The sequence below is a fragment of the Vanacampus margaritifer genome, chromosome 19 (genome assembly GCF_051991255.1).
Source record: "Vanacampus margaritifer isolate UIUO_Vmar chromosome 19, RoL_Vmar_1.0, whole genome shotgun sequence".
In the NCBI taxonomy this organism is placed as follows: Eukaryota; Metazoa; Chordata; class Actinopteri; order Syngnathiformes; family Syngnathidae; genus Vanacampus; species Vanacampus margaritifer.
The window spans coordinates 10,771,520-10,789,034 of NC_135450.1; the positions used below are offsets into that span (position 1 = coordinate 10,771,520).

The window sequence follows — 17,515 nt, forward strand, 5'->3', positions numbered from 1 at the left end:
CAAATACATAAATGCCATACTGTACACTCTTACATAGAGCAGCACCAAAACAAAACAAAATGTCTTCCCAAACTGTGATCGCCATTTTTATGCACTTTTTTCAAAGCCAGACGCTGCATGTTGAGGTTTGCGTTGAATGTTTGCTTTGGTTTTTAGACATCTACTAATTTTTGAATGTATCATGTTATGTGCCTGCATCTTTTTCATCAAATACACATATTTAAAAAAAAGACAAAACTCTAAGCTTTTTCATTTATTTTACTCTCCTGAGCAAAGCAAATCCTCAACGTATTTTTTGGTCATTACATCAGCAATTTATTTCATCTAGGTACCAACAACATGTTCTCCGTCCCCTCACCCCTTTTTTTCCCCCGCCATTCTCCAGGGGCGAACGCCATTATCCATCGTCAATATTTAAAAGCCGTCAGAGGAGCATGCGCACAAGACGGGGATTAGCGGATGTGAATGGTCAAGGTCAGGACAGCGACAGTGTGGTGAGCATCCTAATTCTCCCGACTTTCACACTGATGCTCTTTATAGAGTTCTGACCTGAATTTTGGTGAACCTTTGGGCTAAAGATGGGGTGAGGAGAAGGTACAGGGGGTTCTGGAGAAAGAGAAGAACAATTGAGCACATTTCCTTTGCGCTACATATTTAATAAGTAAAAGCATGTGGAGAGTTACTTTCAACTTTCCAACCTTTCAAAATATCATTTGCATAATTTGTCACATGGTCTTTATAGTCCTTAAAAGGTCATATCTATGTCAAGCAGATGATGTACCTCAGAATTGAACAATGATAACACTGTGGGAACGTTGTAGCCAGTTTCTTCTCACAAGTCACACACCTCACCTGTGACAAGAAGCCAAACCTCATTGTTAGCATTCCACCTGCTGCTACTTAATTACAGGTACCAGGTACCACTGACACGAACCTGGTATGATTCCGTCTGGGGATGGTCTGGAGGGATCAATGCTGGGTTGTCAACTACAGGTAGGGCGGCTTTCTGTAACGTAGGCCTATTATTAGTTTAACAGCTACTTTTTTTGGAAGGGACTTTTTGGCCTTCTGAGCTTCCATCTTGTGCAACCAGCACTGTTGAAATGCGATTGTCACGTTGTGAGTTATCAGGCATGTCTTCTGGTTCAAACTGGTTCCACTGATGCTTCACCATTAATCACATAGGGAGGGTTCATGGTGATACTGTACACGCATAGGACACAATATAGACCAAAATAAGTAGGCCTACTAAATTCAGACAAATTAGTAGGCTACATTTTCTATCAATATATATAGGTTTGAATGAGTGTTGCAGTACACGGTGACGGTCGCGCGGGGGCGCCTCTGAAGTGCACCCGACCGTCGCCTGTTTCTCTTGCAACCTCCCTGTGTCTCTTCATCCGTGTGCGGTTCTTCTCCGCAGTCTCCTTCTCATCCTGCCCGGCAGCCGACACTCTGTTCCCGGCGCACACACCCAGCAACCCGCCGCTGTACGGATCTCTCCTCCCTTCCAACGAAAGCAGGTAAGACGACACATTTGCGTCTTTAAAAAAAAAAAACAAAAAAAAAACATTATATGTGTGTGTGTGTTTAAAAAAAAAAATACATTATTGATGTATACTGCCAGGAATAGTAACACACTATTTTTTTTTCTAACCCGGGACTCGCGTTGCATCCCGTTTGCAATCACCGGACAAAACATTAGGTACACCCAATTCACAAACTGCTGAGGAAATTCTACCTTTAAGAAAGAGCGATGAGTGTTTTTTAGACTATGTTTATTATGATCAGCCATGCTTGTTAATAGGCTTATTTTGGGTCATTTAGCTACATATTGGAAGGGTCAAAATATTAGGAACAGGGTTCTCAGCACTCTAAATGTATGAAAAACAACACCCATGTAAAGATAATACTTGATGTTATTAGTACTTTAGCAATGTGTGTATTATTGGGGTTGTTGCCGGCTACAATTGCAATTCATATTTTGTTAAATGAACTAACTAAAACATTAGAAACGCCTCTACACTAATATAAATGTTGATTGTATAACATAAAATCTAAGCATTATTATTAGGGGTGGGTGAGCACTGATTAAAGGTATCAGTATCGGGCCGATACCCGGCCTTATTTTAAGGTATCGGTACTCGCTATGACGGCTGATACTGTGGCCATTTTACAATCAGGAGCTAGAAATGAGAAATTATAAGAATAGAAAATTGCCATTAATTTCATGCAATTTTTTAAAAAATATCCGTGATTATTTTTTCGGCGACATTTTATGTAGTGTCAAAAGTACTAGTGGTGGTGGTCATCTTCTACAACCAGGGATTTCATTATTGTTTCTAAAGGATATATGTAACAAGCAAATAGTCACCAAATAACTTAACTAAAAACTGGGAATTATAATCATTAGAAATTCAGATTTGAGTAGGCTATGAGGCGTACCTAATGAAGTGAGTACATTGTGTTTACAATATAGGTGTGTAATATCTTTGGTCCATTATGGAATTCTGCGCATATATGTGTTGTCAGCATTCCGGAGCTTGCATGTTGTTCATACTTGTTATTCAGTGTATGTCTATTTTGTTTTCTGTGTGTGTGCCATCCCCGGTCTGGCCTCCCCGTTCCAGAGCACAGCAGCATGTGAATGGCGGCGGAAAGCGTCCGAGTTGTCCGGGAGGAGGAAGAGGAGGAGGCGGTGCAGCCAGAGCTCCCGGCACGCAGTCAGAGCCACGTCCAATTCCCTCCACGCCTTCTGGCACACACCCGCAGCCTCAGCCACACGCACTTTGGCGCGCCTTCACAGAAGAAGCGCACCTGCCGTCTCACCCACAGCCTCTCCTCCATGGCCCGCAGAGACAACGGTGGCCAGGGGGGCCTGGCTGCAGCGGCGAAGATGCTCAAGCCCACCGAAACGCTGTTAGCTGCCAAAGTCCCTCAGCAGGTAAGACCACGAAACATTTGTGAAATCTCCTCAGGTGGTGTTTGGATGAGGAAAACTATTGGTTGTATGCTATTAATGACCGTGGAAAGCGAATTAGGGTTTCATTTACATTGTATATTTAATATACAGTATTTTAAAATATTATATAAAGATTTCATTTTGCCTTATACACGTTTGAAGTACATATTGGAAATCTATGTTTTGGTTGTCTTGTTTATTTTGACAGCTGCCTGAAATAAATGAATAAATGAAATGAATGAATTGAAAGAATTGCTGGAAACATGCTAAGACTGAGAACTATTTTGTACTCAATAGCGGAGATGTAACATCTAAATTGTTTTTCAACATTTTTTTGGGGTGGGGTGGGGTGGGGTCTGGCTCCCCCATACCTGAGAACCTGCTATGCCTACACTATGAAAATACATCTTCCCTTCTGAGAGTCCACTGGCGTTGCTGCTTTAGAGCGCCTCATTGTCAGCCTCGAGTGCACACGTGCCACCAAGAAAAAAAGATGAAAGAAAAAAATATATTTTTTAAAGTCAGATTTTGACAGCAATTGTGCAAACCAGGGATTCGAGCTGGTGTGGCCCCTTTAGAGCGCCTCATTGTTGGCTGTGTGTGTGCGCATGTCACACAAGAGACAGAAGGAAGAGCTAGAAGAAGCCTTTTTTTTTATGTCCGATTTGAAAGCCACCGTATAGAACAGGGGTTTAAAATGGCTGCCTTATAGCGCCTCATTGTTGGCTGTGAGTGTGTGCATGTCATACAGAGAAAGAAGGAGAGCGAGAAGAGCCCCACCCCCTTTAAAAAAAAATAATAATTTTTTAAAGTACACTTTAACAGCCAACATGTGGACCTGCAGGGATCTAAATTCGTGTGACTGCTTTAGAGTGCCTCGTTGTCATGACGTGGAAAAGCCACCGGAGGCTTTAAACGTTTTCATTTTCAACATACAAACTTGGCATGGGTGTGAGTAACACTCTTCTTTGTGGTGTGCACAATTTAGAAATCCCAGTACAAGTGTTTAGCGTTCTTGAGTTTGATTCTGGTTGTTCCTGTTCCTGCGCCTTCCATTTCTAGTTGTCATTGAAGCAGTCTTTCACATCACTCAAATAATGTGCCATTATCATCCTTTATAGTGCTGTTGTTGTTTTTTTACTCACTTCCAGACTGCTTTATTGCCTCATTGCAGTTGTTTCTTGTTCTGTGCAGTTAGTCTGTAGTTTTTGGACTCATTTCCTTAGTGTTGGATGCAGTTTCCAAGCACCAGCAGTGTGTCCTTCATACAACCTCTGTGACGTGTCTGGGATATACCCACCCCCATCATAATCCTCTGTATTGCTGTTTTGAACTTCTTTTTTTTTTATAGTGTGTGTAAGTGCCTGATTGTGATTGTGCCTGTTCCTGTGCGGTCAGTCTTTTTTTGGACTATCTTCCTTTTTGTGTGTGTATGATTCCTGATCCTGCATTAGTTTTATCCACATCTGGCTGTGTGCCTCACAGTGTAAACCCTTCAGATGGGAATCATTTGTGATACACTGCGAGTGTACAAAATAATCCACATAGCAAATAATCACACAAATTCCACATTATTGCGGCCACGCAGCCTTCAGTCTAATCATCATCATCATTTAGCTGTGCTCATAATCCATAATCTGTCTGGTAAATCCAGACCCCGTTTGAAATTTTGTATGAATCCATTTGAAGATCTTCTATTTCCTTCTAAGAAACTGATCAGCTCAGCATTTTGGCTCATCTTAAAAAAGTCTTTAGCGTGAATCATCTGATCGGAACACGCCTAATACATTCAAAAATGCTGCAACAAACTATTTAAAAAAAAAAAAGAAAAAAAGATGCACGTGTACCTAATGAAATGTATGGTGATGTTAGCATTGACACACGTGCTGAGCAATGCAGTTTTTTTCTCGTGAATAACATTAGGCGGGACATCCTGTTTAGCCCTTTTGATGATAGCGGGAGAGTCAAGAAGGAGAATGTGATAGAAGAGTTCACAGCATATTTTTGCACATCATCAGTGGCGTGGAGCCAGCGAAAACACTTTGATTTCCTCTCCAATTAGCCGTAATTGCAGCGAGAGCCTCAGCCTTTACTTACCTCTGACCCCACTCGGTCTTGAGATGGATTAATTACACGCCTCCCTCCTGGTAATTGTCGCTCCTCGGGCCCTTCATGTTTTGACAGGGCGGCGGTAATGACAGCGTTTCACTCTGAGATGTGGTCGCTTTGAGGTGTTCGGGTCACATGGACCCTCTTATTCAGCACTTAAAGATGGCCTTAACTGGGTAACCCCGAACAATTCATTTTTAGCATAACAAGTGAAAATTTTTTATTTTTTTTTTTTATTTTTTATTTTTTTTTTTGGGGCTGCTGACATTTCGAGACTGACAAACAGATTTTTAAAAGCGAACATTACCATAAGGAATTGTAAATATAATTGCACCTGTTGTAACCATGCAGAGGCGTCTTTGGGTTAGTTACTCATCATTTCATCAACATTTTTCTGGAAATTCTTAAAATGAAATTCATATTCAAAGTGACACACGGTGGACGTGTCGTTGAAAATAGGAACACGGCAGGAAGGAAATTGCGTCAAACTTGACTTGTAAACAATTAGGTTATAGTCGAATGAATGACTAATTGTGACTCCAAGAAAGTACTGTTCAAACGTTTTGGTTGCATTGTAAACATTGTAACTAGTAAATAAAAAGAATAATTAAAAATTGCTATGCAATGTCAAATAATCTTTATTTTTTATTTTTTTTTCTGGAGAGCTCAGTATTGTTCATTCGGTAATTTTACCGATTTGACATGTCATCATCGATGCTCTTTTTTTTTTTTTGTGTATGTGGATGAGTATGTGTATGTGCGTGCTTGCGAGTGTGTGTGTATTCATTAGTTCACCTAAAACCTATTTAAAAAATCCCATACCGTTCACCTAAACCGAACACTTCCAGCCAGAGTCGTGAGGCCGTCAGGAGACCCGAGGAAGGACCAAAGAAAGTGAAATACAGCACGTCAATGTCAAATAATCTTAATAACTTTAGTGCAGTATGTACTAATCATAGGAAGCAATGTGCAGTGTTTACTGTTCCCTGAATGCCGTCTTATAATAAAAATAAACAGAGCAAACAGGATAAATCAATAGACACTTCACCGCCTTGTTATTTACATGGTGTCTTTCCACACCATCATCATTTTCACTTCCGCAACCTCAGCCCCGACCAGAGCATCCCGACACTTTAAATACGGATGCTGGTCACTTACTGGCGAAAACAAATCTCCCAAATTGTGGGCACGCTCGCCTCCCGAAAGTCTGCTTGGCAGATTAAGATTCACTGATTGTCACACCCACCTAAGTGGGGCGAAATTCATTCTCCGTATTTGAACCGTCCCCTGAGGGAGCGGTGAGCAGCAGCAGCGGCCGCGCTCGGGAATCATTTGATGATATAACCCCCCCCCCCCAATTCCAACCATTAATGCTGAGTGTCAAGCAGGTAGGCAAACGGGACCCATTTTTAGAGTCTTTGGTATGACCCTCCAGGGATTGAACTCACAACCTCCCAGTCTCAGGGCGGACACACACTAGGATATGCTAATTGCACACTTCTGTGGCGGACCGCAAATGTGCCTGACTATAAACTTGCCAAACTTCTTCAAAGGCCAAACCTACTGTGGTAATGAAATAACTAAATTTGTTTGTCTACTAAATGTTCATGAAATGTTAATATTATGTAATTTAATTATTTTAAAGGGGAAGTCATCCTCAAACATTTCTTGACAATAATTTGTGACCGTGACCTCTCTAGTCGAATCATGACATTCTGATTAATATTACATTTGTGGAATATGAGCTAAGCAGCAAAATCCAGCTGTTTTTTATCCATCTTAATGGGCGGCCATTTTGCCACTTGCTGTCGACTGAAGATGACATCACAGTTGCTCACGGCTCACCTGTTTTTTTGCAGCTGAGCTGTGATTGGCTGTTACCTGACACCTGAGCAACTATGATCATGGTCATTTTCGCTCGACGGCAAGTGGCAAAATGGCCGCCTTTTGATATTTATAAAAATATCATAAAAATGGAGTCATATTCTGTGAACTAATATTAACTCATTCACTGCCATTGACGGCTATAGACGTCAAAAATTAATTTTAAGTATTTCTATTAGTTGAACATTTTTTCCACTTTTGTTAACTCTTTGACTGCCAAAAACGTTAAATAACGTTTAGTAAAATCCTATGGAGGAGTGCCAAAGACGTTAGAAGACGTTTGTTTCAAAACAGAGGTGAAACTAACCATTTTCTATTGTGGATTACTGAAAAACGGAATAAGGTAGAAACAAACTTTTTTTTTCTGATGAAAGATGAGAGTCCAAACTTTTTTTGGTAGTATGTGTGTTTCCATAGTCCAAACACATAATTTTCTATGGACCTTGAAAGATCAGTCAAAATGCTTAAAATCGTCTGGCACCCACGGCATCCCTTTTCTGAAAACGTCTGGCAGTCAAAGAGTTAACCAACATACTGTATATAGACTAGTGGGGCTGCATAGAACATATTATTGTCAAGAACTTTTTAGGGGGGCGGGTTTACCCTCTTCTTTAATTATTTTTTATTTAATTAATTTAATGATCCCCCCCCTCCTCTTCCCTGTTAGACCGACCTGAGTCCGAAGCTATCGGTGTGCAACAAGCTATGTTTCGCCATCGGCGGCGTCCCCAAGGAGGTTGCAGCCAGCGCCACCGCTTTCTTCCTGCAGATTTACCTGCTGGACGTTGCCCAGGTGAGCCAGAATGTCAGCGTGCCATCGTGAAGATAACCTTACCATCCCGGTCAAAATGTGCCCCACGCAGATCAACGCCTTCCAGGCCTCCATGGTGCTGTTTATCGGAAAGGCCTGGGGAGCTGTGGTGGATCCTGTGGTGGGCTTCTTCATCAATAAGACCAAGTGGACCAGAATTGGTAGACTCATGCCTTGGTGAGCCCCCCCCCCTCCCCCATTCCAAGGAAACGCCACACTATGGGGTAGATGCCAAGGACTTTCAGGTTTCACACATCAGCGCCGTTTCCGGCGTTCCGACACTCGCACCCCCACCCCTGCGCCCCCCAAACCGGCGTCACACTACACATTCGCACCCGTCGACGGGAACGCGCAACCAAGGGGCACAAGGGCAGAAGCGCAAGTAATGGGACGTGGCCCACACGTTGCAAACAACGCTGATTTGTGAAAGTCCCGCCTCTTCCGTGGCATTTACCCCATTACCTCCACCAGGGAGCTTTTGTTTACCTCACCATACACAATCGGAATGACATTTTGGTAAGATCATAAATGCAAAATTTAATGTACATATAAATTATACATATAAAAAATATTGAAATAAATAAAATTGCTAATTCAAAAATTGCTACTTATGCTAGGCCTAGGGCACAATCACAACTGCCCCATTGGCCAATAATAAATAAGTCACATGTTCAACCAGTCAAAAAATTTTGACTGGGCACACTCATAACTGCCCTAAATAGCCACGCCCACTCAGTGATGTGATCGTTCTAATAGCGTAGAAACAAAACCAGCAGGACAGAAAATCAGACCAGTCAAAAATCCTGAAAAATGTGATTAATCACAATTAATTGTAATTCATTGCGATTAATTACGGACAATTGTGCATTAGTTTAAAAAAAAAATTAGAAGATTAGAAAAGCTAGACGTTAGATGCAAATTACTCCAAAACAATCTGGGAAAAAAATAGGTTAATGTTTTTTTTCTTTTGTGAAATGTCAACAAAAATCTCCCGCCTGTGGCTAATGGCATTTTAATTGCACTCTTCCCGACACGCCCTTGCATCGAACCGCTGCATTTACATAACGCTTCATTTCAACTTTGGGCAACATCTACCACCACCAGGATCTTTTTTTCTCTCTCTCTCTCTCTCTCTCTCTCTCTCTCTCTCTCTCTCTCTCTCTCTCTCTCTTTAGCGTCCTGGAATTACTCGCGTCAGGCTTTTACCGCCGTGATGATGGACTTAAGAAGCGGGCTGCTTTGTGAAAAGTAGCTGCCGTAATTACACACACTTTAATGCTGCTTGTGCATTATAGGCCTTAGATCACATACATAGGCAAAAAAAAAAAAAAAAAAAAAAGCAGGCTTGGAAGAGGTCCAGGTGACGGTAGCAGACTGAAGCTCAGATCCAGTTTAACCACCTTGCCTGATTTGGCAGAATGTGGGCGAGTTTGTTTCCGGAGTCTGCTGCGGTACACGCGGCATCTTTTGATACGCCGCTAGACAGGAAGCGCATTTCCCCTTCTCGCTCGTCTTGTCAACCAGGGGCCGCAAATAGGCAAGTGCAAGTTTATGAGGGCCAAATTGTCACTATCATGGCAGACATTTTTAAAGGAACATGAAACAAGTGTACAAAGAAGTGACAGTAACTACTGTTTCAAAAATTTCTTTGCAATAATTCGAGTCTAGTCTAAACACAAAGATTCATTAAAATACCAAGTAAAAGTTCCTAGCCCTTTGTGTTACCTTTAAATCCCCTCTGTTCCTTTGCTTCTCATCCAATTAACTCAATTTAAATAAGCCCAATATTAAGCATGATTGTCTTCTTATCAGCCGGATGCCACGTAGTCTTTTGCGTGCCACCTTGCAGCACATCGTCATTTACAAACTCTTTCATGGCCCACCAGTGGACTCCCTGCCCCCCCCCCCCCCCACCCACCCACCCTCCTCTAATAGTGCAGCACCAGCGTTGTGTGCCGTCTTTTGTTATCGCAAACAATCGGGAAGAGAGCGGAGCAACACAGCCGGACGCTACCAGAAACCACTCGGGCTCTCGCTCTTTATCAATCCTGTTTTCTGCGTCACGGGGTCAGAGGTTGCGTGTTGTTGTTTTTTTGGCACAGTCACCTAATTACCGTCACTTTTTTTTTTTTTTTTTTTTTGTCCTTTCAAAATATAGCTGTTCCCGGATCATACAATGAAAAATAATTTAGGGTAATTTCATCCCATGCTTGGAGGATTTTTAGGAGGTTTGAAAGAATTAAGTAAATCAGACATGGGTATTGGTACAATGTAAAATAAATAAATAAATAAATAGATAAATAAATAAATAAATAAATAAATAAAAAGACGTCAGTCTTCTATTTTTTGTATTTATTTTTTAATTTCTATTGTATTTTTATTTTAATTAATTTCCCTTGTTTTACATTTATGTCCTCTTGTTGCTAGGCAGAGTTTGTAGGGCACAATCATAACTGCCCAATGACCCAAAAAAAAGGAAAAGCTAATTTTTGGGGGGAAAAAGCTGCAGCTACCGAGTTAGCTCTTTGCAAATGTATGTATTATACAACAAGGTTTAAGCAGATGGCTTAGTTTAATTTAGCGTAGTAAAGTGACCTCGATCTGATGTTGCATAATGGATTAAAGCAGACAGTTTGATTGACAGCTGTGGGTAAAATGGCGTCCCAAAACCCCCTTCGCTTCCTCCCGCAGGATGTTGGGCAGTACGCCGTTCCTGGTGGTATCCTACTTCTACCTCTGGTACGTGCCCCCCTTCGTCAACGGGGGGAGATTCGTGTGGTACCTCGGCTTCTACTGCCTCTACCAGACACTCATCACAGTGAGTACCATAGTCGCTAAATTTACCGTTTCCACTGCCACAAATGTACTTTTTAAAATTTGATCACTTAATAATCGGTAGATAATTTATCCCCACTGTCAAAGGCACCTTTTTCAAAAAGTTCCTCTGAACTTCAATTTGTCTTCAATATTACATTTTGCACATTTGCCTTGAAGCTACATTGTCTCATTTTATCCTCACCAACTCACCGTCTAAATGTCAATTATCATGGGATGAAAGTTGAAGGAGTAATCACATTTGGGAATTACCCTCCCGCTTCGAGAAGACGTCAGTCGTTAGAGCCCGGGGGGGGTCTTTGGGGGCGCCGCCACCCTCAAAGAGAAAGTGCAGCTATTCCTGGCGCCTTTTGTCAACGCGCTCCATTCACCTCTGTTTGGTTTATAATAGCATGCTACGCTAACGGAATGAATAGGTGGATATTGTTTAATTAGCCACCTTCTTAATCTGACATAGTGGGGGAAAGTCAATCGGATTCTTGTTATTTTAAAGTCTTTTAGCGTTTTAACCTGCTTCTATTATTTCCCCCGATAGTGCTACCACGTGCCTTATTCGGCTCTCACCATGTTCCTGAGCACAGACCAGGGGGAGCGCGACTCAGCCACCGCCTACCGTATGCTCCTTCCTAACGCTACCTGCCAATCATTTGTTGATCATTCGTGGAATGATGACAAAAGTTGTTTTTTTTTACCCGTCAGGAATGACTCTGGAGGTGTTGGGCACCCTGGCCGGCGCCGCCATCCAAGGCCAGATCGTGGCCAGTGCCCACAGGCTCAAACACTGCCAGGGACACAACACCACCATGAATGCATTCAACAGCAGTGGGGGGGCGGAGGTGGTCCGGAGTTTGGTGCGCTCTGAGGAATACTTGTCACAGGCTGTAAGGAAAAACAACATTCCCGCAACTGAAGAATGCTATTAGTGTAGAAATTCCGTGTGAATGTTGAAGAGCAACCTGAACTGAAATGTAGAATGTGAGACTTCAATAATTGTCGCTGTCTGGCGGAAATTTGGCATCTTCTAAATGACTACTTTTCCTGTCATGTTCAGTTGTGCTTGTGTAATAGGCGGAAAATAACCTACCTTTGTGGGTAACCGATTCCTTCTTCAACTAAAGCATTGCAGCGATCCATTTGACATCCACTTCATCAATTTGCAGTTAGAGTAAAGATGCTATCATTTGCTTGTGTCTGATAGACTTTTTTTTGGTCCAAGCAGACATTTGTGTCTGTAATATTAGTGTTTGTGCAGGGTGGAAAAGTAACGTGATAGGTCGCGTGTTGGGATTTTGGTTTTTGGCCACAGCTATTTGGCCCTGGCTTGTTCTTTCCGACACATTTTGGGTAAAAAAGCCTCCATCGTGGTTAGGGCATAGGCAAATAATGACAGCGGGAAAGGGGAACAAACAAACTAAAAAGCAGAGGCGCTATTTTTGGCGTCTGACTTGCTGTCCATGTTTGCTCACTACTGTATTCTGCAAGGGGAAAGTAACACACCGCAACACAACTAGCCGACAAGGCGGCGGGATGGATGAGGATATATATTTGCTAGGACATTATAATGATTAAAATGGAGGAAATTATTGCGTCTTGCTGTTTTTTCTGGTTACAGAAGGAAGTTTACATGATTGCTGCTGGTGTCATCGGGGGAATCTTCCTCGTCTGCACCGTGGTCATGTTCTTGGGAGTCAAGGAGAAAGATGGTGAGCCCTTCACAACTAACTAACTAACTAACTAACTGAACTACCCTAGCAAAACAATTATTTAACCAGCGAGCCTGCTAAAAAGCTAAGTAGCTGACTATCTAAGTAGCTAGCTAGCTAGCTAACGAACTAACTAAGCAGCTAAGTAAATAGTGTGGCAAGATAACTAACTAAACAGATAACTAACTAAGCCACTAGCTAAGTAGTTTACTAATCTCACCTCATGCTTGGTGGGGGTAAAAATATAGTTTAATTATTTAGCTATTTAAATACGTAAATAGCTAACAAAGCTCTCACTCAATGCTTTTTGCGCTTTTTGAGTTAAAAACAAAAGAAAGAAAAAGCATGAAGTGGCAGTCTGTGTTGTAGAAATGTAAAAAGTATGAGTGCATAAAGAATAGGGTGACCAAAGGTCCTCTTTGTCCACCTTTTTTTTTTTTTTTACATCTTGTCCGGGCGTCAGTTTTTTTTTTTTTTTTTATAAATACATTTATGAAAATGTCCAGTTTCTATTGCGTAACAAATGGGAGGCGGAGTGCACCTTGTTACCATGACTAGTAGAGCACGGACTGCTCCCAAGACGAGGGGTGTTAAAAGAGAAGAAAGGCGGGTTTTGTGTGTCAGTGATTATTGTTACATATCAAAAAAAACTTGTTTTTTTTAAGGAAAAAAAAAAGTAGGTCAGCATTTTACCTGCCTCACTTCTTTAAGCGTTCAAAAACAGTCCTGAACTGTGTTGTCGGGCCAGGACTTTAGCACACTGGTAGTGCTCTGTGCTGACAAACCATAGGGAGTGGGTTCGATCCCTGCTGGGCCCATTAATAATAAAAAAATAAAAAAATTTGGGGCTTACAACATTATGTCAATATTGATTAATTTGTCAATTAACACTTCAAAGGGGAGGTTTTTTTTTTTCTATGTTCAAACAGTTCTAATGTGTGCCATCTTTGAATAAACTTCAAGTATCATTCAAATAACTCGAGGCTCTTTTTTGGAAATTAAAATATGGTGAATAAAGATGAAGCTTGGACGTGAGAAAATTTTCGAAAGAAAAGTCAATAAAAGGCGTGATCATCATCAGAAGTTCTGTATACAACGTCTATTTAGGGAACATGCTTAGTAGTAGCGTGGCAGTCGGCGGTAAATCCTGGTGGTTTTGTCAAGCATCAAAAGAAGGCAAACATTTCTAAGAAGTCACCTTGAAACTCTTCAGGTGCTAACTCTGATGAAAAGCACTTTTATTTGTCAAGGAAAATGTTATGTAAGCCACAAAACCCTTACATTTGGACTTTGCGTAAACAAACTAGTTTCCCATATACAGTAAATATATGTTGGCATTTAAACATGTAATATTTGACACAAGAGTGGTATTTTTTGTCTGAGAAATTATATGTATTATCAAAAAATATATATATATCCACACGGTGTTCTGATTCTTGTCTAGATCCGTATGCGCCGAAGACGGAGAAGCAGATTCCGTTCCACCGCGGCTTCATCATGGTGATGCGTCATGGGCCGTACCTCATCCTCACCGCCGCCTTCCTCTTCATCCTGGTGGCCATTCAGGTAAAAAAAACGCAGCTAGCCCTAATGGGTCCCGGTCCGGTCGGCGGATCAATGAATGGAGAGCGAGTCGCGCTTTCTATTTCTGTCACGTTTGGTGCGGTCGGTCGGGATCTCCTGTGACTTTTTGTTGCTTGTGTTGTGCAGCTGGTGCAGAACAATTTTGTCCTCTTCTGCACGTACGCGGCCAACCTGAGGGAACATTTCCAGAATATCGTGATAACTATACTGGTGAGTTGAGACTTTCGTTTTGCCTTGGAAAGGGTATCTTTGGGCAGAAAGCGTCAGTTCTCACACAGAAAGTCAATATTTTTGCAGCAGCAAAAGTGTAGTAACTGCCCCCCCCCCCCCCCCCTGAAAAAAAATAGGGATCGACACTGACTAAATAATTTTGTGGACAAAAATGTAATTGATGAAAAAAAGTTGTATTTGGGAAAATGAAAATGAAAATGCAGCCATCACTTTCTGTAGGCGTAAAAAGCGGGATTACAGAGGATGACGTTCAATCATTTTTAACAAAAATTAGGCTGATCTGAAATACGTCCTGTTTTTGCTCTTCTTATTTCAAATGTACACCATTTCAAACTAAATAGTGTGCATTCCAAAAAAAAATGCCAGACCACATATTTGGATTTGGACATCATGACAATTTTGCTGTTACATGACTAGTTTCTGGCCACTAACGTGCAATATTTGTTAACAAAAAGCTAATGGTTGACATTGAGCGTGTTGACATTTTCATTTTGGACATCGGAAAGCATCTATTAAATCCTGTTTATTCTTCCCCAAATGGGCCTTGGCAGAGGTTTGACTTCCTCCACACTTTGAATGAAACCCATTGCAGAATACAGCCCAAAAAAAGCGCAATAAAATGAAACTAGGGATGTTTACCATTGGGTTTTAAATATATTTAAATACTGTAAGTGATAAGACATTTAAATCTCTAGAACCTCAGGGGTGAGTTTTCAACCCTGGCCGAGTTTTGTCAGTCCGGGTCTGCATAGCGTCATTCATCCTTTCAGCATAAATCTTGTACCTGTTGCCACATCGTATTTACATATTTATCCTGTAGTTGTATCCTATAATTGTTACTTATGTATTTAATACATAAGTTGTTGCTTATGTATCTCAATTGAATTGCCCTAAATAAAAAAAGTACGTAAGTAAGTAGTAGTTTTGGAAGTTACCATTGTGACTTTGGTGTTTCATAACTGCTATTTATAGTAATAGCTTATGTTGTTTTTTTGCATGTGTTATAGTTGTTACCTAATGTGTCTACTTTGTGTGCTGTCAGGTGTCCGCAGTAGTAAGCATCCCTCTGTGGCAGTGGTTCCTGCAGAAGTTCGGGAAGAAGACAGCAGCTTTTTGCGGCATCACGGTGAGTCTATCCCTACATTTGTGTTATCATTATTATGAATATTAATACAACTGTGCTAATGGTGGAAATGGTGGGTGACCTAACAAAAAAAACTGATTTGAGGCCCATCTTGTCTCTCCAGTGGATTATGCCCTTCACAATGATGCTGGTGTTCATCCCCAACGTGGCGGTGGGATACGTGGTCGCCGTGTCCTCCGGGCTGAGCGTGGCCGCCTCGCTCCTTCTTCCCTGGTGACATTCCATTATAGTGGTACAGTACCTCCGCCAAGGCCGCCATTCTTACAATTACTATGACGGGCAGGTCCATGCTTCCCGACGTGGTGGACGACTTTCGGCTGGCCAACCCGTACTGCAAAGGCCATGAGGCCATCTTCTACTCCTTCTACGTCTTCTTCACCAAGTTCGCCGCCGCTGTCTCGCTGGGCGTGTCCACTCTGTGCCTGCAGTAAGTCGCCATCGCTCACATCCAGTTCCGTTTCGGCCACAGATTGATCCGGTGGGACTGACATGATTGGCACCAATGCAAGAAGACTGTAATGTCAAATTTGATGACTCTCCATGGATATCTAAAAGATCTCAAATTCCCATCCTCAAAAAGTCCTCCATGTTGATTTGAAGCGGCCATTTTAGGGTAATTTTGGTCATTTCCTTAGAAGCTATTAAGATTAATTAAAAAATTCAGCTCCTGAAGCCAGTTTCACTTAGCAACAGGACATTTGATAGGCAAGTCTTTCATGAGTAGGCCCACAAAAAAAGTCTTAAACCCGATCATTTGTTTGGCTTAGGTTCGCAGGGTACGACAATGGCGCCTGCAAACAGCCGGCGGCTGTAGTGTACACGCTCAAACTGCTCATCGGCGCCGCCCCAGTGGCCTTCATCATCACAGGCCTCTTGATCCTGCTCCTGTACCCCATCACGGAAAAAGTGCGACTGCGTAATAAACTGCACCTGGACGAGCTGCGGTGAGTCATAATCAAGTTTCTCTCAGAAACATGAAATTCCGTAGGCATGTCTGTTATGAGTAGACCTGAAACAAAAGTTTCAAGAAGAAATGCCAGAAAAGACACAGGCAGTCTGCCATTGTGGTTAGAAGCAGCCATTTTGGGGTCAATTTGTGAACATTTTCAGGGGTCCTTCCAAAAACAAACTCATCCTAGAGATTTTGTTCAATTGCTACCAAATTTGAACTATTTATATTGAACAGATGGAAAAATACTTACAAGTATACGTATAATAGAAATAATTGTTTAAGTTTGAAATTTAAAAGGTGTCATTTTTCCTGTTTTTTTTTATTTAATAAAACACAGGAAACAAAGCAGAAGTTCAAATGACTTGGGTGTGATGTGAAGTGGAAAAAAAATCCGGACGCCGGGCGCGTATTCCAGCGGTGCATGCTGGGAAGTTTGTGGCATTGGTGTATATTACACTGAGACTTGATTTGTTTTTACCGTGAACATTTTTTGTTTCAACATGTACTGTATAGCCATGACATTATAAGATTATTTATACAAATGAATGTATATCAGGGTTTTATTTCCTGCTCCTCTTTCCATGCTGTGTCTAGTTAGTCTGCAACAATGTTATTTATTATTTATGAATCATGTGATAGAATGGCGACACGGTAGGGGTTGATGTTGTGTTACTTTGCTGAGGGAGTGAGATGAGGGCAGTAAAGAAAAAGGCACAAAGCTATGAAAAAAGTATCTTTTTTATTTTTAAAGATTGTTGTGATCTCCTGTAGCGTTCTTAAACTACTTCAATGTGTGTGTTGCTCCATCTATAGGTAGCATGTGCTATAAAACCTGCTCAAAAGGGAACTTTTGTACAATTTGGTAGGTTTCCCCCAACCTCCATTTTATTTAATTCCCGTTACTTAAGTTAACAGACAATCGTCATGGATTTCTGACAATATGAACCATATATTTGGTGCTGAGACAATCAGACAGTGTGTTGTACATGTGTCGGATAAAGTCTCGGGATTGAGATTGTGTACATGCCAATTTTCTGATTATTAATCTGATGCCAAGAATCCTGCAATAAAATCTCCCTTCATGATGATCCGCATTTGGGTTTTTTCTTGAGTGTGTGTGTGTGTGTGTGATGAGGCTGTGTTTGGAATCACTCCTCTATATAGCACAATATAGTGCCCTTTATTATGACATGCTCATTTTGTAGTAAATTAAATGTGTACGTAGGTTATGTTGTAATGGCCGTTTTAATCTGACCAAACTATTCAGAAAATGGGAATTGAATGATGTCATTTGTCACAG

General features: G+C 41.4%; 1 protein-coding gene across 1 annotated transcript; it reads left to right on the top strand.

The window, feature by feature from the left end:
• The first annotated feature begins 387 nt into the window (after positions 1-387).
• Positions 388-17,303, top strand: mfsd2b (MFSD2 lysolipid transporter B, sphingolipid). Its single transcript, XM_077552546.1, has 16 exons — positions 388-494; positions 1,424-1,523; positions 2,631-2,944; positions 7,623-7,748; positions 7,819-7,943; positions 10,458-10,584; positions 11,137-11,215; positions 11,301-11,482; positions 12,214-12,304; positions 13,749-13,870; positions 14,015-14,098; positions 15,162-15,245; positions 15,367-15,476; positions 15,547-15,690; positions 16,031-16,207; positions 16,553-17,303. The coding sequence occupies exons 3-16, from the start codon at positions 2,648-2,650 to the stop codon at positions 16,590-16,592; spliced, it is 1,788 nt and encodes a 595-aa protein (XP_077408672.1). The 5' UTR covers positions 388-494; positions 1,424-1,523; positions 2,631-2,647; the 3' UTR covers positions 16,593-17,303.
• The last annotated feature ends 212 nt before the right edge of the window (positions 17,304-17,515 follow it).